Source organism: Podarcis filfolensis, assembly GCF_964270895.1.
Source record: "Podarcis filfolensis genome assembly, chromosome: 6".
NCBI lineage: Eukaryota > Metazoa > Chordata > Lepidosauria > Squamata > Lacertidae > Podarcis > Podarcis filfolensis.
Genome location: NC_139609.1, coordinates 43,878,105 through 43,901,563, shown reverse-complemented (window position 1 = coordinate 43,901,563; position 23,459 = coordinate 43,878,105). Strand labels below are relative to the sequence as shown.

General features: G+C 43.3%; 2 protein-coding genes across 6 annotated transcripts in view; one reads left to right on the top strand and one right to left on the bottom strand.

Annotated features, from left to right (window-relative positions):
* SLC1A7 (solute carrier family 1 member 7) overlaps positions 1–11,093 on the bottom strand; it is a 44,801-nt gene extending 33,708 nt beyond the window's left edge. The window contains exons 1-3 of one of the 4 annotated variants that reach the window (XM_083619469.1): positions 8,973–11,093; positions 7,425–7,582; positions 5,867–5,946 (exon numbers count right to left, since the gene is read on the bottom strand). In XM_083619469.1, coding sequence (XP_083475595.1) covers positions 5,867–5,946; positions 7,425–7,565 — 221 coding nt within the window. In that variant the 5' untranslated portion in view covers positions 7,566–7,582; positions 8,973–11,093. Of the gene's footprint in view, positions 1–875; positions 934–5,866; positions 5,947–7,424; positions 8,138–8,470 lie in introns of those variants that run through there. The other 3 variants (XM_083619470.1, XM_083619468.1, XM_083619471.1) reach the window with 3 other exon arrangements.
* Positions 10,824–22,828, top strand: CPT2 (carnitine palmitoyltransferase 2; the record flags this gene model as incomplete). Of its 2 annotated transcripts, XM_083619452.1 has the most annotated exons (5): positions 10,824–10,999; positions 13,725–13,805; positions 15,664–15,770; positions 19,781–21,085; positions 22,333–22,828. In XM_083619452.1, the coding sequence occupies 5 exons, from the start codon at positions 10,824–10,826 to the stop codon at positions 22,662–22,664; spliced, it is 2,001 nt and encodes a 666-aa protein (XP_083475578.1). In that variant the 3' UTR covers positions 22,665–22,828. The 2 variants fall into 2 exon arrangements, with proteins under 2 accessions (XP_083475578.1, XP_083475579.1); XM_083619453.1 differs by lacking the exons at positions 10,824–10,999; positions 13,725–13,805; positions 15,664–15,770 and adding an exon at positions 18,730–19,431.
* Positions 22,829–23,459: the final 631 nt, after the last annotated feature.

Sequence of the window (23,459 nt, the reverse complement as noted above, 5' to 3'; positions counted from 1 at the left end):
TGTGATGGGAATAGGTATCTCTAACAACTATCAGCACCCGTAACAAACCACAGGTCCCAGAAATCTCTGAGGGAAGCCATGACTGTTTAAAAGATACCATAGCGCTTTAAATGTATGGTGTGAATGTGGTCTTACAAGAGAGTTCATAGCAACACATATAGAAAAGGAAACGTGTGTTAAATTAAACTCAACTCAATTGTCACATATTCACACTTGGCTTCAAGTATCTGTTGACACATGATGGAAAAAGAGCCCAATCTGCATATACATCAGCCTTAATAAAGGCATCTCCTGGCTATTCCTGGTCTACCGCTTTGACAATGACAGCTGGCAATACTTTCGAATTGGTGACAGAATGATAATGGACCATCTACTTGTCTGTTCCATTCAGCTAAAAGGTTGTTGGAACATGGCAGATATATCTTTACCTGGAAGCTCCTGGTTTGGAAACCATTTTCAGGTGCTGACGTGAACACAACCATCATTCTTGCTTTTCTCACATTATTTCTGAATGTGACAATAAAACTGGCCAAATGATTCACAAAGTTGAGCTCCTGCACTTTTAAGATTAAAGTGAGTTTATTTATAAAGTGCGGTTGTTTTAATCCGCATGGCTCTCTGCTTAAATAACTGTCAGTCTCTTTCTGAATGGGGTTAGCCTCAAATGCCATAAACCCTGGGAAAGGGAAACATAAGGAGCTGACTGCAAAGCCCATTCATCTCATGCCTCTCTCTCTTGCTCTCTTCCTCCTCCATCAGAAGCCATCTGGATATTGCTTTGAAATAGATGGATTATGGATACAGTTGTCAAAGGGGATTAGTGTGATTAGAAAGGCATTAATCTTGTCAAGAAGTAATGGTCAAGTATTAACCACCAGGGCAGTCGCTAGAAGATGCTTGTTTGTTTTCATTCATTCACCTCCCGGTCATGTTCTCATTTCCTAATTGCTTGCTATGGAAAAGCCCTTCCTAAGTAAGAGGTTACTAGCGAGGTTCCTCTTTGTCAACAACATTAGTGATGATTAAATGTAGCATGATTATCATTGGCGGAACAGAAACATCAGCTTCCCTGGTTTGCTACTGCAAGGTCATTTTTTAAGGTCTTGGGGAGGGGAGAGAAGGGTGTATTTCATCCCTGGATCATAACCAATTCATATAAAACAGGAGTGGGGAACATGAAGTTCTCCAGCATGGCTAAGGGCTGATGTTCCCCACCTCTGACAAACAGTTTGTAGGAAATGCCTTTATTTTTCTAAAGACACTTCATTGTCAGGCCAGTTCAAATATAAACATACCCGCAAAACATTTTACAAAATGGGGCAAGCCTGTATTTTACTAGTACACATGTTAGTGGCTTTGGACATGGAAGAAAAATTTTTACTCTTCACATATGGTTGAAAGAAGCAATCTAAGTTTATGTACAACAGAAATACAACTCCCCCTATTATGAGCATGTAATTTGCAAATCTGCAAATATGAAAAGCCCACAAGAGGTATGCTGGGACAGAACAAGTGCATATCAGTGCTGTAAAACATTACAGAAAGATGCTTAAGGTGATGGAGTGTTTTCCTAACTAAACACACATTTTGCTTAACTTGGGGAATCTGAGCAGAAATACAGAGAATTATCACCATCACAGCATTATGGCCCATCTTGTAAAAGAAGATTGCTTTGCATTTAGCTATCTAGAATTTGGATCAAGAAACAAAATGCAAAATGTGGCTCTCCTCATTAGCGTGTCTCTGAAGATTTCAAGCTATACTATAATACTATACATATATATTAAGGATTTTATCAAAATTAAAACTTCCTCTTATCCCTGGTGAGGTGTTGAAAGTTGAGGTGTGCTGGGAATGGAGAGACCTTCTTGGAGCAATGGACTGCGGCAGGGATGGCTAACTTCTGGTCTGGGGGCCTGACCCACAACCCCTCTCCCACAAATTTTCTGCCACCTCCTCCACCAATTTTAAATGCTTTTAAAGTAATCTCACTGCTAGTATAAACCTCTTCATGCTCCCCTTCACCCTAATGAAGATGCACATCAGCTCTACCTCGTCAGCAGAAGGTAGGAAGAAGGGGGTTCTGTGCCTGTGTGTCTTGTGCCTGTGAAAGTGTAAGGTGCTAAACTCACTTCAGATTACATCCACCAACCCCAAGAAGGTTGGCTAAGGGTGACTCTGATCCTCAGCCTATAAAAGCTTAGCTACCAATGGACCAAGAGGAAGAAAGGTTTGCAGGATGGGACTCCTCTTATATTTAGATCTCTTCATTTACTTTGTACGTGAATAGGGTAGATAAATTAATGATGGACCCATTACATACAGTTTGTAGTAGTGGGCTGCATGGTGGCCCCTGACCTCTTGATAGCGGAGTTGCTGTTGCTTACCAGGAAGGAGAGTGGAAGGGAACAAGGAGGCTGGCATAATACAAATGCACCATCAGGAACACTCTGCTGGTGCATTTGCACCACACTAAACTCCCTGCCACCTTGCCCCTCCCCCTCTTCTTCCTGGTAAGCAGCAGTGACGGTGCTGTTGGGAGGTCAGGTGAGCACCACCAACACATCACACTGTCTGCTATTGCCAGTTTGGCTCCAAGTGTCTCCAATGCACAAATGTTCATTTGACCCAGAACTTTATATGCAGGATTCTAACTTCCTTTATAAGTGTGTCCAAAATAATTCTAAGTGCTGTTTATTGAAAATATATACAGTGGTACCTCGGGTTACATATGCTTCAGGTTACATACGCTTCAGGTTACACACTCCGCTAACCCAGAAATAGTGCTTCAGGTTAAGAACTTTGTTTCAGGATGAGAACAGAAATTGTGCTCCGGCGGCGCGGCGGCAGCAGGAGGCCCCATTAGCTAAAGTGGTGCTTCAGGTTAAGAACAGTTTCAGGTTAAGAACGGACCTCTGGAACGAATTAAGTACTTAACCTGAGGTACCACTGTAATAATAAAAAGATCATAAGTATTACTGCAGAAGATTACTGCAGAAGTATTACGGTAGAAGATTCATACTTCTTTCAGAGGTACGGTACACTGTGCAGGCTTATTTGCAAGTAAATCCCATTTATTACAGTGGATCCTACACCCACATAAATATGCCTAGGGCTTCAGTCATTTTCTTCAAAACTACTACATTAAAATGCAGTTGTCCTGTTTAATCAGTTATCTTTTAGGGACATGGGAAGCTGTCTTACATTGAGTCAAACCATTGCTAGATGCGGGTCTGCATCTAGCAGCTGCTCTCCAGAGTTTCAGAAGGGGGCATTCCCAGCCCTGCCTGCAGATGCTGGTGACTGAACCAGGGACCTTCTGAATGCAGAGCAGATGTCCAACCACTGAGCTGTCACCCTGAAAATAGGCTATTAAATTACCAAATTGTAAATGCTGCCAATTGAATACAAGTTTTCAATGTATGCCTATTTGATAAACGTTATGAATGGAACTATTAGTTCAAGAAACCGGTTTTAAAAACCCATTCTTAAGACACCAGTGCTAATCAGATGCTTGTTACGAGGAAACTCATTCTAGCCATCAGGCTGTGTTTGACTGGATGCTTTCCTTGTCCTGCACTCACCTTCGGCACAGGGCATCTTGCTCCCATGAGGTTTGAGCACATGGCAGACTATTGTCTGGATGATGCTGACTAATCTGTTAGAAGTCTCCATCTCAGAGGAGATGGACAAAATTCTAAACTTGGCCAAGTGACATTATAACTGCGAGGAATTGTTAGATACAGATAAGTGTCTACAGAAATGCTCTTTGAAGGGTGAAAAGTTGTTATGTTCTAGTATGGACAGTTTACATTTCATCAATTAAAAGTAAAGATAGCGGATGGTCTCCTGTTAGTTGAGGATCTCTCTTGAATATTCTGAATGAGACACTATCAGAGCTTAGGTGACATCCCCTCCAGCTAAGGTGAGGGGCAGAAAGGCCTTGGAGTGCCAGTCATCAGGTGGAGTATCATACTTCGCACGGGCACAGCCAGGATTTTTGTTAGAGATAATAGTAATAAACATCTGATGGGAGGGCATTCCACAGGGCAGGAGCCACCACCAAGAAGGCAATTTAATTTTTTTTATTGATTTAGGTGGCAGCTGCCCCTCCCTGTCCGCCCCTTGGCTACGCCCATGCATGGAAGCATGCTGTGTATCTGTTATTGTTGCTGACATCTCTGGTTCAAATCTTCTGCTGAGTGTGTGCTGCACAAGTATGAAACCACTATTGTATTTGTTGATCTGCAGTGGTAGTTTTCAGTAAGTGCGTGCACAGGCAGGCATAGAAAAATGAAATTTTGAAACTCCAATATGATGGTGTCTAACAGGCAGGAGTAGGAGTTAAATGTCAGCCAGGGGCAGCGTGTTCGAAACTTAAGAACTTTGGACTCAAAGTTTGAGCAATGACAGGTGGTGGAATCTCTTTCCTTGGAGGTTTTAAAGAAGAGTTTGTATGGCCATCTGTCATATATGATCTAGCTGGTGTTTCTGCATTGCAGGGGGGTTGGACTAGAATCAGCGGTTCTCAACCTGTGGGTCCCGAGATGTTGTTGGACTACAACTGCCATCATCCCTGAGCTGTGGCCTTGCTAGCTAGGGGTGATGGGAGTTGTAGTTCAACAACATCTGGGGACCCACAGGTTGAGAAAGGCTGGACTAGATGAAGTCCCTTCCAACTCAACAGTTCTATGATTCTATGATAAGCACTAAAACATTCTGTACAAGACCTACATTTTTTTATGTTAGTATTCTGGAGAAGAAAGCGTACCTTTGCAGGAAGCATCATAGAATAGGTGTGGTATATTGTACAATTGCAATATCCACCTTAATAATAATTCATTTGTGTGGAAGGACAAAGTTTGTCGCATTTGCATTGTTATTGACAGAATTTGTTGTGACTTATTAATGTCTAATGCTGTATTGTTTTTAATATTCAGTTGGAAGCCGCCCAGAGTGGCTGGGGAAACCCAGCCAGATGGGCGGGGTATAAATAATAAATTATTATTATTATTATTATTATTATTATTATTATTATTATTATTATTATTTGAAGTCAAGTACACCCAATATTTTTCAGTATAGTGTATTCTTAAATACAAGCCACACACCATAAAGCAATCAATCTTTGTGAACTACTAGGACACCATAAAAGTGATATATTACGGTTATATTATATCTATGTTATACAGCAACAGATGGGAGCTGGAACAATGTTGTTCGCCTTGTAATACATATTGGCAAACATTATATAACATGTTTTCCTCTCAGTGTTATTACCTAAACAAGGGATTATTTAAAACAACAACAAATTACATTTTCTATATAACAGTCTGTGTTAGTTGACAATACTTGATTTAGCTTGCTAGGTATGCATTGTATCCAAAATGCATATAGGAAGGTGTTAACTATAATGCACTGCAAGCACAGGCAATGAAGCACTAACTACATTTTATGTGCAAATGCATTTATATTAGAAACCCCATCTAATATAAAACAGTCTTAGGAGAGGGAAGTGGTAGCGAGAAAGGAGACCCTGAATTTTCCTTGTTCCAAACCACTCCTCTTTTTCATTACTTCTCCCCTCCCCCCAACATCTCAAACACATGTTTGCCTTGAGTTACAAATAATCTGATTTAGCTGTGAATTGCAACTATATTTTCTACATATTTATACAGTGTTATCATACCCTTGCTTGGTAATCCTGTGACATTTTCAGCTAAGACCATAACTTCTTGCTAAATCAATTGATCACAAATATGCATGTGCCTTTAAGGGATAAGCAACTTGAAAGTTAATTTTGTTTCTTTAATCAAAGGAACAAAGTTGGGTAGATCATGATACGGCTCGCTATCCACTAGCTTACCTTGAAACAACCAGTGGTAGAATCAACATTTTCAGCATTCTCATCAGTAACTCCCCAGGAAACTGGAAATAGCTTATTTCCTATAAAATAAGGAGGTGAATCAGTTATTTGAACATATACACATGTATCTCTTTGTTGAATCACAGTTAAAATGTGCTGAACTCTTTAATGCTACTTTCATCTCATTTCATTGCATATCATTTCAAATGATGGAGAGACATGAAAATCAATAGGAGATAGCACTATGGCTTGGGGGGAAATAATAAGGTTTCTCTCACAGTTAGATAATTCAAAATAATGAACCCAGTCTTTACTGCACTAACTTGAAAAGGTTTTCAAAAGCGATCAGATGAACACCATGTGTTCAGTGTGACAGACAATCTGAATACAGAAACGAATTTGGTCTTAAGCGCTGTTAGGAGAAATAACACTAAAGCTCCTGCCAATCAAAGACATCTGTCCATATCTCTACTAATATCACAATGACCTGAAGGATAGTTTATATTAATCAAACTTAATCCTGAAAATGAAGCGCAAAACAAGCAATAAATAAGGGTATACTTCTGGCATCAAACACTACACATGATTTTCTTTTGGCTTAATGTTTACTCTGTATGAATGACACCCCTAGGAATGAAATTCAGTTTTCAGTTACCAGTAACAATTAATTTATGTCTAGATATATAATACATTCAAAACAGCAACACACAGTGGCGTAGCGTGGGTTGTCAGCACCCGGGGCAAGGCAAGTAATTTGCGCCCCCTAACCCGTGGATTTGCCCTAACCCCCAGATGTTGCGCCCGGTGCGGCCAGCCCCCCCTGCAACCCCACGCTACGCCACTGGCAACACAGCATTCCTATTATATGCAAAAAAAAAAAAGAAAGAAAGAAAGAAAAAAATCAACAGCCTATTTATCTCTGGCTTGTTCAGTGTTTCCAGTTTATTCTGAATGGGGAAATCCGTACTGTTGAACAGATGAATTCATCAGATTGCTCGAACAGCTGGAATGTATTTTTGAAATAATTGAATTTTGTGCCCTGATTCCAGAATAGTATTTTGGCTACAAACCAAACCACTGACCTTGAAGCATTTTCCCTAAAACCTTATTGAAATTGTAGGGACTGCTCTGGGGTAAATGGCTAGCTGGGGGCATAACCTTTTTACATACTGCAAACCTGTTGCCACCAAGACAAAAGAACTTAGTTTTTATTAAAAATTAAGACACCCAAGCATACCAGAAATGCACCTTAAAGATGTTAGGAATCATTTCTCCTGCAGTTTCTTCTCTTCCAGAATCTAACATTTTATGCTCATGTTGGTGTTAGCTGTGAGATCCTTGTGATACCTGTAGCTTTATAGTCTATATAGCCAACATATTTAAACTCTAAAATGAGCAATTCACGTTCTTTCCTACAAAGAGCAACACTAGAACCAGACAACTTGCTTCACAGATTATCATGTTCTGCACTGTGACACACTGTTTTATTTCCTATTTCGTTATGTAACAAAGACCTTTTTAAAAATACACCACTGCAACACCTGCTTATGTCACTGACCTGCTGAGAGAGGCGTCTGGTCCTGAGGAAGAACCCAAGGAGACATCCCACTATGACGGATAACACGGAGAGAATGAGCAAACCATTTCTTTTACACACATCCTTGACCCGAGCCAGCATTGCATCCAAAGCCACTGCCATGCTGTCCTCAGTGCTCTCTGGAAGAGAATCAGCATCCCATAGAGAAAGAGACCTCACCAGCCTCTCTTGTTAGAATAGCCAGCTCTGGCTTGGTATAGATTAGATCAAAGCGTTTCTAGTGCTGCTTAGCTGACCTGCAATGTCACCTCTTCTGCCAATAGCCACCAAGCATGTAGCTGGCATTATTTCCAAATTAATACCAACAATCCTATTAGTGACTACATCAATAAGAACCTGGAAGAAGATTACCGACTCTGGAAAATTAGAACAGAGTAGAGTAGTACTTTTGAAACAAGAGTGATCTCTAAGCAAAGCAACACCCTATATGAAAAGCAAACACAGCTCAGTTTCAATGTTAGCTATAAAAAGAAGAGAAAAGGGTATGCAGCAATTCAAGCGCCGGGTGAGTAATGCTGGATTATCACAATAGGACAGACTAGGGGAACAGACTGGACTTCTTTAATCAGGTTTGCTTTTCACTATTAGTATCAGGATTAAAAGGGCACCTGTAAATGCATGATTTAAGACATATCCTAACCAGTAAAAATGCATATAGAGGCTACTGACAAAAACTGCCATTTGTGATTATTTTGCTTATCGGCTTAAGGAGACTAACAGAAGAGATCGTAAAGGAAAAATAGAAATTATATGAACAAGATATGATGTGGAAACACCAAGATAAGACTGGATAGAATTATGAATTTTGTCTGGACTGATTGGGACTGATTTGGACATTAACGCAGTAATAAGAAGATGATCTGAATCCCCCTTTGGATCTTGAAGTATGGGTTCCCCCAACAAAATTCAAAAATCTGGCTTTGTAATTTGGAATTTATGTGATGTGATTTAATTTGATGTGACTGGCCAGTTAATAAAAATTATTAAACAACAACAATAACAACAACTGCCATTTGTGGTTAGTTTGGGAGAACAATAACATTAACTCAATAACCATCTTCACTTAAAGCAAGAGAAGAATTTGATTTATGAAGATTTATCAGCCACAAATATGTCTCACATTTTTCAAAGGGTTTGCCTCACTTATTTATTTATTTAGACAATGATTACTATGGCATTTAGGGAGCCTCTCTTGTAAAAAGTATTTCCCTCCTCCCCCATTGGTAGCCATCCAGCAGAATTATTCCAGTGGTGAGGGTTTTTGTTTTTTTATCATCAGCCTTGATCAACAGGATATTGGAACACTCAAGATACCTGCAGGGACAAATCCCTCATCTCTGTGCTGAATTGGATGCTATTTAATACAGTTCTTAACAAGCACACTGTCTAGTCCTGACCAAGCAGATTCAATATCTGGTGAATGCCTCATTGCATCCTGAAAGCAGTGGTAGTGCGACCACTCCATAAGGGCACATTGGATCTCAATTTATGTAACAACTACAGTGGTACCTCGGGTTGCAGACGCTTCAGTTTACAGACTCCGCTAACCCAGAAATAGTACTTCGGGTTAAGAACTTTGCTTCAGGATGAGAACAGAAATGGCATGGTGGCAGCGGGAGGCCCCATTAGCTAAAGTGGTACCTCAGGTTAAGAACAGTTTCAGGTTAAGAACGGACCTCTGGAATGAATTAAGTTCTTAACCCGAGGTACCACTGTACCAGCCAGTTGCTAATATCCCCTTTTTGGCAGGGGGCTCAAGAGGGAGGTGGTGACACTGTTCCAGACGTTCTTGGGGGAAGCAATTGCCTAGACCAGCCTTTCCCAAGCTTGGGTTCCTAGATGTTGTTGGACTACATCTCCTGGCAGCCTCAGCATGGCCAATAGTCAGGGATTATGGTAACTGTAGTCCAGCAACTTCTGCACCTTTGCTAATCTGGGTTCAGGCTGGTGTTTGGGACTGAAGCAGCCTTCCTTGCCCTGACCGATGGATTGTTATTGCGAGAGGGACAGGGGAACGTTACTCTTTTGGTTCTCTTTGAATTCTCAGTGGCTTTTGATACCATCAGTCATGGTATCCTCCCGGAACGTGACTCCGTAGGATGCGAGTTGTGTGGTTCCACTCCTACTTGCAGGGAGTGCATGCCCTGGAAGTCCCAAAAATCACTATGGAGTATATGATGTATATGCACATGTTGATGCACTGCCGCTATTGCAGCAAGATTAAACATGGGAGAAGCTTCCCAACCTTCTTGCACCACGGCACAAAAACATGTGGGTTTTTTTGCCCTTCCTCGTCGCCTCACCCTCACTTCAGATGCTCCAAGTAGTTTGGTTGCGTAAAATGACAATTTTTAATGTGGTTGTGGTTATTGTAACAAAGTGATTTATTTTTCTGGGATGTGTGTGCTGGTACAGCCCTTTATCAAGGGTGCAAAGGACCCTCGATATGCCTCTGAACATGTTTAAACATGTCACACAAGATCAATGCTTTTCAGCAGATAAGATGCTTGTGCATCACGTAGGTTTCCAAATGGTGGGGAGAGCCTACAGCTAAGCACATAAGAACAGCCTGCTGCATCAGGACTAGCGACCACCACGGATCAGAAAGGGGGATGTCGCCGCCAAATATTGCAAAGGCTCGGTGGGCGCCTTGACGGACTACGTCTGTAGCCGGATGACGAAGGGGCCGCCGCTAGCGGAGCGTTCCTCGGAACTCTGTGGCTGCCGTCGAGCTTTTCTTGCTAGCACGAGCAGCCAGCGAGAACGGTGCTCCCCGGAAGCCTCCTGGACGCCAGCCTGGAAACTCTGGAAACTGGGAAACAAGCTGCCAGCAGCGGCCCTTGCCCGCGGAGGGCGCAGAAACCTGCACAGCAGCTTCTTTCCTGCCCCGCTGATTTATGGGGCGCTGAGCGAAGTGCGCCTGTGGAGCAGAGCAATCCCCGGGCAGGGCACAGCGCTGATGCGCCAAAAGGCAGGCCCTGATGGCCGCCTCCCAGCTGAATGAACAGCGGCATCCCCTTGCGGGAGGGAGGCCGCTGCTGAGAGCTGCTCCCCGCCCCTTCTCGGCAGCACGAAGCGCCCAAAGGCTCTGCAGTTTCAGGAACTGGGAAGCCGAATGCAGGCGGGGCAAAGGGGTTTCGCGTTTGCCATGACGCTGGGTCGGCTGAGTGTCGCGGACCACCAAGCGGTCCCTAGCCCTTTCCTCCTCCGAGGCTGTGGCCTACAGCGGCCGTGCTCCCGCTTCCTCCTCCCAGGGAGGCCCGAGCTGACTCCTCCCAGGGGCGGCGCAGGACTTGGCTGCGGCGCGGAGGGAGGAGGAGGAGCTGGCGGCGGCCGCACCGGGAAAGTGACGAGCTCAGCATGGCGACGGCGGCGCTGCTCTTCTCTCCTTGGCCGCGCTTCTGCGGGGCGTCTGCCGCCCTGCTCCCGCCTGCCCTGGCCGGGCCGCGGAGAAACTACAGCCAGGACGGCTCCGTCTCCCAGTATTTGCACCGCAGCCTCGTGCCCACCATGCATTATCAGAAGAGCCTTCCCCGGTAAGGTGGCGCTTCCGCGGCGGGAGGAGGAGGAGGAGAGGGCTGGGCTTGGCCTGAGGCGCCCCCGCTGCCGGCCAGGTTTCTTGGCAAGGGCGCCTCTAGAGCAAGTTTGGTTCCTGGCTCCGCCTCCTTCCTTCTGAGCAGGGCGGTGCTTTTCGATACTCAGCCTTGCCAAGATGGAAAGCGGAGCGCGGGTCTCTGGAGCATGTGCAGGGCGCAGAGTGGCTAGAGCCTGGGAGAGGCCAGAGTTCAAATGACCGCCCGCCGCCCTCGGCCGCGAAGCTCGATGAGCTAGTCACTCTCAGTCTAACCCAGTGGCGTAGCGTGGGTTGTCAGCACCCGGGGCAAGGCAAGTAATTTGCGCCCCCTAACCCGTGGATTTGCGCCCCCTAACCCGTGGATTTGCGCCCCCTAACCCATGGATTTGCCCTAACCCCAGATGTTGCGCCGGGTGCGGCCCGCCCCCCCTGCACCCCCCACGCTACGCCACTGGTCTAACCTCCTTCCCTCACAGGGTTGTTGTGAAAATAAAATGGAGAGGAGGAGGATGACAACCATGTGCACCGCCTTGAGCTCCTTGGAGGAAAAATGGGATATAAATATAATAAATCAATACATGCAGGGCTTTACAGGGAGACTGGAGGCAAGGCACGTTGTAATTAAGCTGGGCGTTGAAGCATTTCTAATTAGATGTTGCCAAATCCAGGACACAAGAGACCTTTATTAAGAACCCCATTAGGTGAAAAAGAGAATGCCGTAGGATCCCAGTTCTCCATCACGGTGAAGTGGGAAATGGAAACGCTGCGTTTTTGACAATCAATGCGAGTCTTAAAAGGTACAGGTGTGTTTTCACATCTGGACCTTTCAGCTGCAGCCCAGGGAATACAGTTTGCCTACCCTCTGAGAGGATGTCACAAGCAGATCAGCAAGGGGGAGGGGGACACTACCTACTTGATGTTGGACTCTTATCATCCCTGCTAACTGACCATGCTTTCTGAGGCTGATGGGAGTTGGAGTCCAATAGCATCTGGAGGGCACAGGTATCCCACAGGTTTTTTAAATAACTGAGACAGCCACCCACTGGAGGGCTTCCTCTTTGCCTGAAAACTCCAGGTGTCTCTCCCCCTGCCCCCATAGCGCACCTAAACAAGATTGTGCCCTTTTTACTCAGTGTTCAATCAGTCAGGAAGCACTATCACCCCTGAGTTACATTCATTAACTTGACATAGATAAGATCCCATGGATTGACTCACAAAATTACATTGCATGGATAGAAATGGTACAGTGTTTCAGTGAGTACAGCAGCAAAAGGATTTGCTATGTTAATGTGATCTGGAGAGGTTCCTTATGTTAGTTCCTACCGCTTTCAAAAGCAAATTAGTTCTGGAAGAGGGCACAGTTCCATTGCCAGAGAGAAAGAGGAGAAGCATATGTAATACAACTGGTAATGCAAAGCCTTCTGCCTTCATTTAGGCTGAGATAAAGGTACAGTATGTAGGTGAAAGGTTAGTGCTAAAAGCAGGGCGTGATTTTCATGATTGCCATCTATATTTAAATTTACACTAATATATTAGTTCCCTCATGCTTTTTTGCCTACTTTATGAGTACCAGGCAAAAACATATGGAAAAGTTTGGAGAAAATAAAACTGTTTCAGCTTGTTTGCTTTGTGTATTGTTTGCTGTGATGTACTTTTAAATAAACATATTTAGGATCACACTGCAATGATAATAGTTATATTCTTAGTGTGCCTAAGTACCAGAGAAATTCAGTGGAATCTACTTTTCTTTGGATTGTGACTAATTTGTTTTAGAAGTATATTTGTCATATAGCAGTTCCTTATAAGCAGGTAAACTTCCAAGTTACAAAAATTGGTAAAAGATCTGGAGATCTGGTGCCCCTTAAATATTAACATAAAAGTAAAACCTGCAGCAAAATATTGCAATGTTCCTGTTCAGAGTTCAGCTTTTCCAGGATAGTCTATTCCATCTGCTCCTTGAGAATGGTCAGTTTTTTGTGGCTGTTTTTTGAGCTGTAGATTCAGGTAGGTAGCCGTGTTGGTCTGACGCAGTCGAAATAAAAAATAAAAATAAAAAATTGTCCAGTAGCACCTTATAGACCAAGTTTGTTTTGGTATAAGCTTTCGTGTGCATGCACACTTCTTTTGAGCTGTTGTTTTTGATTCCCCCTCCCATTTAGGTTTTTCCCGCTAAAGGTTTTTTTCGGGGGAGGGGACTTTAGCAATCCTTGGGTTTCCCCAAGGCTCTGGTGAAAATATGTTGTTGTTTTGACTATGTGAATATTGGCACTTGAAAATCAATTTTGCTATTTGTATCTACTAGGATACTGTATATTGTACCATAAACTTTAATACAAGAGAATGAAAATTCTCTGTAACTTTCAGAACCTTCATTATTTACTCTTCTAACTTCAGAGCAGCTAATTGGGATTTCAATGACAGCAATGGGGGCTGTAATCCAAAATGTCTGGAAGGTACCAGGCAAAGCCTGATCTAAAGAGAAATGGGGTCAGTGTACAAAAGGTTAATGGGTAGTTAGTAAGGGATTATTTTAGACTGAGGTCCTTTCATACCTGCATTTAACTTACAATAAATTGCTAGGGAAAACTAGTTATTACACAGAACAGTATTATTCTTGCCTTTTCCTTTGGAATGTTTAACATGGTGTGGCCTTATATTGTTTTGCTTCTCTTCTCCTGCCTTATTAGTTTGCCTATTCCAAAACTTGAAGACACAATCAGAAGATACCTAAATGCTCAAAAGCCTCTTTTAGATGATGCCCAATTCAGGTAAGAAAAAAGAAGAAACCAAAGACAGTATATATATCAACAGTAGCAATATTGAAGGATTATGCACCTCTGTAGGGAGGGAGTTACACAGTTTGGGGGCCACCACGGAAAGGACCTTGTCTCTCAAGCTCACCAGTAGCATCAGCCTGGCAGGTGGGCATATGAGCAGAGCTTCTGAGGCAAATCTTAATACAGTCGTACCTTGGATCCCGAACGCCTTGCAAGTCAAACGTTTTGGCTCCCAAATGCCGCAAACCCAGAAGTGAGTGTTCCGGTTTGCGAACGTTCTTTGGAACCCGAACGTCTGACGCAGCTTCTGATTGGCCAATCTGCAGCCAATCAGAATCCGTGCCTTGGTTTCCAAAAGTTTTGGAAGTCAAACAGACTTCTGGAATGGAATCTGTTTGACTTCCATGGTATGACTGTATTCTAGGTGACTTGTATTGTGTTCCTGGTCTTTTAGAGGACACAGGCTCAAGCCACTGGTGGCTTTAAAGGTCAAAATCAACACTTTGAATTGGATTCAGAAACACAACCTGCAACCAGTAAGACTGGTACAGAATAGGAGTTGCATTCTGTGATTACTGTGTACCATCTAGCAACCAAGCAGCAGCATTCTGCACCAGTTGAAGTTTCTCAACTTAAAGGCAGCAGTCTGCCCACAGTTGTCTGTCCTAGATGTGAATAGTGTGTGGATTACTGAGGCAAGGTCTGATCTCTCTAGGTAAGGCAAAAGCTTGCATCCTAGCCTCAGTAGGAAAAAGGCGCTCCTAACCACAGATGTAACCTGTGCTTCCACAGACAGTCCCAAGTCCAGGAGAACTGCCAAACAACAAATGTAGTCGTTCAGGAGAGTTCAATCCTGTCTCTTTAGCCAGATAATTCGGCTTCCCCACCCAGAGCACAGGTGTCTTGCCTAGATACAGTTTTAGCTAATTGCCCTCATCCAGTTAAAACTGTTTCCAGGTTCCTATTAAGGTTTCACAGACTCCTTGGGATTAACAGCTGAAAGAGAGAGTAGAGCTAGCTGTCATCCACATATTGGTGACACTGCAGTCCAAACCTTTGGGTGAGTTCTCCCAGCACTTTCATATAGGTGTAAACCAGCATGGGGGACAGAATAGAACCTTGATGCCAAAGGCCAAGGGGTGCAACTTTCCGGGACTGATCCTCCATGAGGAACTGGCACCAACACAATAGTGTGCCCCCCGTGCCAACCCAGCAAGATGGCCCAGAAGGATACCATGACTGATAGTAGCGAGTGCAACAGAGAGATTCAAGGGGATCAATAGAATTGCACTCCCCTTGTCCAGTTCCCAGCATACATCACCCAGCAGGAAAACCAAGGCTGTTTCTGTCCTGAATCTGGGCTGAAAACTGGACTGAAGTGTTTTTTTTTTTAAATCAGTATTCTCCCGAGATTGCCTGGCTGCTCCCTGAGTGGCAGGTGTGAGCCTAGAACATCAAACCCTCCATGAAATATTAACCATTTCTGAAATGCAAGTCTTCAAACTCTAGACTTCAGTTTATTTATATCACACCAGGTTGCCTAAGCTGACAGGTATCTATGATAACATAGTAGCACAGTGCACCAGTCCAAACTAGTTCTTGTATCCTCACACATTCAGCATAGTGATTACAGAACCTTCTTCCAGTGTAGATCCAGAATGGATCAACTTCAGCCTTTGAATTAACAACAGCCTTTCCTCATTCTTAGCCAGGAACATTTGCAACATCAAGGGTGGGGAAGGGAGGAGTCATACCAGTCCAGCCACACGGGATGTTTTCTTCTTGACTCTCAGAAAGGCACCACAATTTTACTTAATTTCTCTCTCTCTCTCACTCTCTCTTTTTAAAGGAAAACTGAACAACTCGCTGTCAATTTTAGGGATGGAATTGGTAGAGAATTACATGAGCAGTTGGTTGCACAAGACAAGCAAAATAAGCACACTAGTTATATTTCAGGTAAGGAAGTAATTGTGAAACCTGCTTTGCATTCTTGGTATCTGTTCCTCAAACTGCTTGCTTGAGAACATACTAGAATCTGGCACGTTAGAGGGCGCACTCTGATCATTAACTTGCTGCAGCTTGCTTACTTGCATGCATCTTTTGAATGCTCAACATTTGATTCTCTGTGGCATGTCTAAATTGATGTCATTAAAAAGCTTTGTGTTGAAGGTAGTAAGTATGAAAGTTCATTCACACCTTCAAGTCACCCTGATGCTTGAGTCAGCTAAGTGATAAACAGGCATGTTTATCATTAACCTTAGTTATCATTAACCTTAGTTTCAGGTTAATGAAGCTGGATACTCTCTGATTTGAAACGCTCTTGACAATGTTACAATCAGTACTCCAAAACAACTGACTTATCTTTTCCCCTGAAATAGCAAGATGTCATGGAAACGTCTTCACCTGGCAAGTAATGTTGACCCAGACATATTCTTTAAAGTACAGACAACCAGAATCAAAGTATCAACAACATAAAAGGTGCACGGTCCCTTGAGCACAGCACCATTCATTACTTTAGGCACGTTTGGTTCTGAAGACTTCATTCTGCAGTGTCTTGTTTCTTGGTTTACGAAGTCTAATATCGACTTCTAATCCCATAAGAATGTGATGTCTTGGACTAAAAGGTCATTTTATGCAGAGAGAGGGAGAAGTGGTTGCATAGGCAGATTCCGGGAGCTGTGTTGATGGCTCCAGCATTGGAACTTGAGGTCATGGCTAACTGCTAGGTCACTGTGCATGCCGAGGGCCTCAGGCTTAATCCCTGGCATCTCTAGTTAAAGGATTTCAGGTAGTACATAGGCACCACCTCTGCCTGCGACGTTGGAGAGATGCTGCTAATTGGAACAAACAGTAGTGAACTAGATGGGTCAGTGGTCTGACTTGGTATAAGACAACCTCTTGTATCTCATCTCTTGCCTTGGAAAGTGGCAATGAAGGAAATGGGAAGGAAAGCTTACCACTACAATAAAATATCCTAAGTTGTCTCCAGTGTAGTACTAAGTCCATCAGTGCAAGGATCTCTGCTTGTGCGATGGAACAGTCTTCCCCTTTGTGCCCCTTAAATTTATTCTAGGGGTTCCCCCACCCTCTGGAGCAGATTTGGTGAGGGTGCAGTGTGGGTGGATGGGATGAATTAGTTGAATGCCGCCTGTGTAATTCTTAAACGGAAAGCACAATGAAGGGAAATAGTTGCTGCGGTGATCCAATGAGTGACTCAAACCACATGTAAATCTATTTCAGGATGTTGAAGCAAGTCCCACCTTTGGAGAATCTAGTCAATACTATAAAATGGCTTGCCTTTGAGAAGGCAGGCAGGATGACAGAGAGAGAGAACAGCATTTCTTTTATCAAAGAACAAGAAAGATGAAAGATGCAGACAGCAAGACCAGAGAATAAAGAAAAGGAGACGGCAAATTTAATAGGACAAAAGTGATTGAGAGAGAGACAGAGACAGAGGAAAGAAAGCAAGAGAATGTCTATAGTGTTTAGGTTAGTGATTTTTATTAATTTAGCCCCCAAAGGCACATTGTTGTTGTAGCTTATAAGGATATCGGTGGAGAGCAGAAGAGTTTATGTACAGAGCAAACCTGGTATCTGTAAATTCCACCCATATTCTCCACTATTGTAATTCCTCATCAAATTAGCTCACTGACTACTGAGTGCTTGTGATGCCTGACACCCAAGATACTCTGCACTGCACATAAATGAAAGTGAAATTAGTGAGTGTGAACTGCAATACAGTGGTACCTTGGGTTAAGTATTTAATTCGTTCCGGAGGCCTGTTCTTAACCTGAAACTGTTCTTAACCGGAAGCACCACTTTAGCTAATGGGGCTTCCCACTGCTGCCGCGCTGCTGGAGCACGATTTCTGTTCTCATCCTGAAGCAAAATTCTTAACCTGAAGCAGTATTTCTGGGTTAGCGGAGTCTGTAACCTGAAGCATATGTAACCTGAGGTACCACTGTACTTTCCCCCCCTTTTTTTGATACTCAAGAATGTTAAAATGATGTTGAAGGTGAGCCAAATTATGAGCCTTCCATTATAAATGAAGAATAAAGGGTGATATCCATGCTATAGCCATGGATTTAAAGGGTCTTCTTCTTCTTTGGCAATCACTCGTAGGCGAGTAAGATTGTCTTCCATAAACATGGTTTTAACAATGAGTCCGTAAGTGACTGCGGAGGCCAATTCTGGACCCACACATCCTTCCATAGTGGGGACATTGGTCCCCGGGCGGGAGTTGAAAAGGTTCTACACTGAAATATGGCTGACATTCAAATATGGGGACCGGGGGGAATTGGCACGTTAGTTCTGCTGTTGCAGTTGTCATGTGACAGAGGAAAAAATCCTGTTCTCTTTTTTATTCATTTGATCTTACTTGAAAATGAAGTAGTGCCTGGCTATTCCTGCATTGCAGGGGGCTGAACTAGAGGACCCGTGGGGTCCCTTCCAACTCGACAGTTCTATGATTCTAAGACATTCATCTATTTTTTATGTGTTTGTGATGAATAGGAGAATGAAAGGTAAGGGTCTCCCTTCCTAGTAAACAGGCAGTGACCTAGTTGATGTTGATACAGGGATAAGTGGGCATTTGCAGATGAAAGAGCAAATCATTCAAGCCTAATGGCTGCAAACAATTCAAGCCAGCACCACAAAACATAGAGCTGAACTATTTTGCAGTGAAGGTGTAAGTGTTGCCCAATCCCCTGAGGACTGGAATTGGTGGGCTAAATATGTGCAATATGTGCCCTTGCCCCCCATCATTGCCACTCTTCTGTCATATCTCATACCATGGTTGCTTGGTATAAAACATGCAGCTTATTGGTTTTGTCAATACCTGTGGATGATTTTCTTAAGTACTTACTGAAGTAATTGTGTGTGTGTGTGCGTATGCATATGCATGCTGTATTATTATTATTATTATTTTAAATGAAATGGCTGATAACACACATACATATATAAACACATGAAAATTTAAAACTGAAGACCATCCATTAATGATTATGGAAAAATGCTTTCTTAATTGCCTGGATAAGCCTGGCAGCATGGGAAAATTTTCAGCAGGCGTTTAAAGGTTGAAACAGAAGGTGGCTTCTGCATCTCTGTTGGCAGAGCATTTCACAGGACTGGTTCACTTCCTTACCTAAGATTCAAATTTGGTTTGGGCTTTCTCTGGAATGCTTTATGAATTAAAGAGGGCATGCTAAACACTAAAGGGAATGTTCGATTTTACATTTCCCTAGGGTTTTTGCTGTTGTATTGCTATTTAAAAACCATCCTGCTGTAAACTTTGAATGTTACTAAGCTATAAAACTGAAGAATTTTCAAAGCATCAGCTTGAAAATTATTCTAATGCATTTATGTTACTGCTTGAACTGTGTAGAGTGTTGCCTTTCATCTCCCACTAAAATTTACTTTGCAGCCCCTGTATTTGTGAAGAAAAACCACAGGTTTTAAGCCAAGTGTAAAATTCAGTTACTTTAGTGGCTAGAATGAAGACAGGGATTAGACATGAAACCGTGGCTGAGGAACTGAGACTTGTTGCAGAAAAGAGGAAGAGAAAGGAACAGAAAAGGTAAAGGAAGATGGTGAGGAAAGAGCAGAAGTGGATAGGCAGGTAAACAAGTAAATGTTCTTTCTCTCTTCCCCCTCCCCTCACCCAAGACGACACAACACAATGGTATGTCAAAAAGGAGAGCAAATTGTGAATGGATCATAGATGCAAAATTGTAGCGTCAAGCAATAAACATATATTATGCATGTTAATTCCACAAAGAAGAAATCAGAAGGTGTTATCTTTTGGATTGCGGGAGCTTAGAAACCTAGCGTGTTTACCATACCTCCTGGCCCACAAATTAAAAAAAGAAGGTCCCTCTCATAAATATTTGCCCACATTTCATGTTTATGAGCCTTGTTTGTCTTATGGTCTTTTGTGTTGATCTGTTCTGTCCGCCTCTCGATTTTAGGTCCCTGGTTTGACATGTACTTACGGGCACGTGAATCGGTGGTTTTGAACTTCAATCCGTTTATGGCTTTCAACCCTGACCCCAAAGCTGAATATAACGACCAGCTTGTGAGAGCAACTAACATGACAGTTTCTGCTCTGCGTTTCTTGAAGACTCTCAGGGCTGGCTTTTTAGAGCCAGAGGTTTTTCATCTCAACCCATCCAAAAGCGACACACAAGCTTTCAAAAGGTTCATTCGGTTTGTGCCTTCCTCTCTCTCGTGGTTTGGTGCCTATATGGTGAATGCCTACCCACTAGACATGTCCCAGTACTTCAGGCTTTTTAATTCCACACGGCTGCCTAAGCTCAGCAAGGATGAGCTGTTTACAGATGAAAGTAAGCGGCACTTATTAGTGCTTAGAAATGGAAACTTCTATGTGTTTGATGTTCTAGATAGAGATGGGAACATAGTGGCGCCTTCAGAAATTCAAGCACACCTAAAATACATCATTTCCGACAGCAGCCCAGTTCCAGCCTTCCCTCTTGCTTGCTTGACTAGCGAAAACAGGGATACATGGGCACGGCTGAGACAAGAGCTACTTGAGAATGGCAATAAGGAAGCTATAACAAAGGTAGATTCCGCAATCTTCTGCCTGTGCCTTGATGACTTTCCAATTAAAGATCTCAACCACTTGTCCCATACCATGCTGCACGGTGATGGAGTCAACAGGTGGTATGACAAATCCTTCAACCTTATTTTAGCCAAAGATGGCACCGCAGCCGTTCACTTTGAGCACGCCTGGGGAGATGGTGTAGCTGTACTCAGATTCCAAAACGAAGTGTTTAAAGACAGCACCCAGTTGCCTGCGATTGCTCCATCATCTCAGCCTGCTGCGGTTGATTCTGCCGCAGCTGTACAGAAGCTGAGCTTTAAATTGAACGATGCCTTAAAAGAAGGAATCACCAGGGCCAAACAGAATTTTGACGCCACTGTGAAAACGCTGACTCTGGAGGCCATTCAGTTTGAAAAAGGAGGCAAGGAGTTCCTAAAGAAGCAGAAGCTGAGTCCTGATGCTATAACGCAACTTGCCTTCCAGGTGGCTTTTCTACGGCAATATGGCCAAACTGTTGCCACCTATGAATCTTGCAGCACAGCAGCATTCAAACACGGTCGCACTGAAACCATCCGTCCTGCCTCAGTTCATACAAAAAAGTGTTCAGAGGCTTTAGTCAGGAATCTGCCCAAGCACAGTGCCGCAGAACTGCAGCAGATGATTGCGGAGTGCTCCAAGTTCCACAACCAGCTCACAAAAGAAGCTGCTATGGGTAAGTGGCAAGGTGACTTGCGAAGCCGCCTCTCTCAGTTCGTTTTTTAGCATCGGATGCAGTCCCTCTCCCTGGTGGCTTTGGTCGAGGTAGACCAAATGGGTTCAGAGCAATTTTCACCTTGACGCAGAGTGTCTTGCTGGACCCTTGCATCACATTCACTCACACAGCTAGCGTGTTTGCAGAGTTAAATAGGTTCCCTACATTTAAATAGCGTTTTGAAAAGATTTATCCAGAATCTGTCTTCATTATATGAATGTTTGAAAAATACTTATTTGCAATATGCAAAACAGCCTTTCCAGGTACATTTTAATTTTATCCTTGTGTTACTGTAGTGAGCTGGATCTAATGGTGCTTTTATATTCACGACAAGGACTTGTTTCTGTAAAGGCTCCTGTAAAGGAGGTTGGGGAGTAATTACCACCAATTCCTCCATCCCATTTCCCAGGCTATTCTGAAAGGTTCCCCCAGTCCTCTGGAGAAGATTTTCAAATGACTCCCTTGTTTTTGGTACTCCCTTGTTTGCTTGAGTTTCTACTGCAGCCTTCTCAGCCTGGTGCCCTTCAGATGTTGTTTGATTACAACTCCCATCAGCTCCCCAAGCCAGCATGACTGATGCTCGGGGTGATGGGAGTTGTAGTCCAAAACATCTGGAGGGTACCAGGTTGGGGAAGAGTTCTCTACTGCAAGGCCTTTCAGCAAAGAAAAAGGGCAACTTTGGGTAGTCTAGTTGTGGTTTTAGTATTTGTTTGAACAAATGAGAAAGATGTCCACATATTTTGGCACAATAGCGCTTTTATTTTTTAAACCAAGCAAGAGCAGCTTGTCTATTAACTTTGTGGCTTTGGAAGTAGAGTTAAGCAAGGGGTAGGCAACCTAAAGTCCGTGGGCCTGATGCGATCCAATCACCTTCTCAATCCGGCCCACGGACAGTCCGGGAATCAGCATATTTTTACATGAGTAGAAGGTGTCCTTTTATTTAAAATGCATCTCGGGGTTATTTGTGATGCCTGCCTGGTGTTTTTACATGAGTAGAATGTGTGCTTTTATTTAAAATGCATCTCTGAGTTATTTGTGGGGCATAGGAATTCGTTCATCCCCCCCCCCCATATAGTCCAGCCCACCACATGGTCTGAGGGATGGTGGACCGGCCCACAGCTGAAAAAGGTTGCTGACCCCTGAGTTAAGCCATAAATACAGGAAATGTTCTCTGCAGTGTCATTCATTACTGCATTTTGTCTTGACAGGTCAGGGATTTGATCGACACTTGTACGGCTTGCGGCATCTGGCAGAATCCAGAGGTATCCCTGTGCCAGACTTTTACCAGGACCAAGCTTATGCCCAGATTAATCATAACATTCTCTCCACAAGCACTCTAAGCAGTCCTGCTGTGAATATGGGTGGATTTGCACCAGTGGTGCATGATGGTTTTGGTGTCGGATATGGAGTTCATGACAACTGGATTGGATGTAATGTTTCTGCCTACCCAGCTAGGAACGTGCAAGAATTCCTTCAGTGTGTATACAAGTCACTAGAGGATATTTTCAATGTTTTGGAAGGTAAACTTGGTAGCAAGTAAGACACAACAGGGCTAGTCTTCTGAAATGAATCTTCAGCCTAGAATTTTTGTACAGCACCTACTGCTTTGTAATTCCTCGGGGGCGGGTGCAGCTTTCCAGGGGAGAAAATCATGAATTTGATTCTGCATGCACAGCTCATTCTAATAATACCGATTAGAAAATAATTCTGCCTTTGTTCTGGTACCTGTCAGCAAAGACATGTTCTCACAGTCAAAGTTTATAGGTTGCACGAGGTATGGCATAGCCTTCGTTCCTCACAAATAATTTACGTGGACTTAGACGACTCAGACTATTAACTTAATATATAGTTAATGCTCTTGTCATCATTCAGATGTTTAAGACCAGCCCTTCTGTATCAGACCAAAGCCCATTCAATTCAGCATCCAGTTGGTATTCAGAGGCCAACTGACTCCAACACTGGAGATGGCACTGCAGCTGTCATTACCAGTAGCCATTGATAGCTTCCTGGAGCCTGGAGAGCGAGAGGTGTCGGTGCGCACCGACGCCTCTCGCTCTCCAGGCTTCAGCAAAAGCCTGCATTCGCCCCATAGGACGCACACACATTTTCCCTTCATTTTTGGAGGGGAAAAAGTGCGTCCTATAGGGCGAAAAATACGGTAATTGTTTTATCAGTCTTTGCTGGGATGGCATGCTTCTTTTTAAAATTCCCCATTGTCTGCTTGCATTTCTTTCCCCCCAATTTTATGTTTTTTCTGTTCATTTGAAAAAGGCTTCCATTTCCAGAAACTTCTTACCTCTAACAGCTTACTTGATTCTGCTAGTTAACTACACTG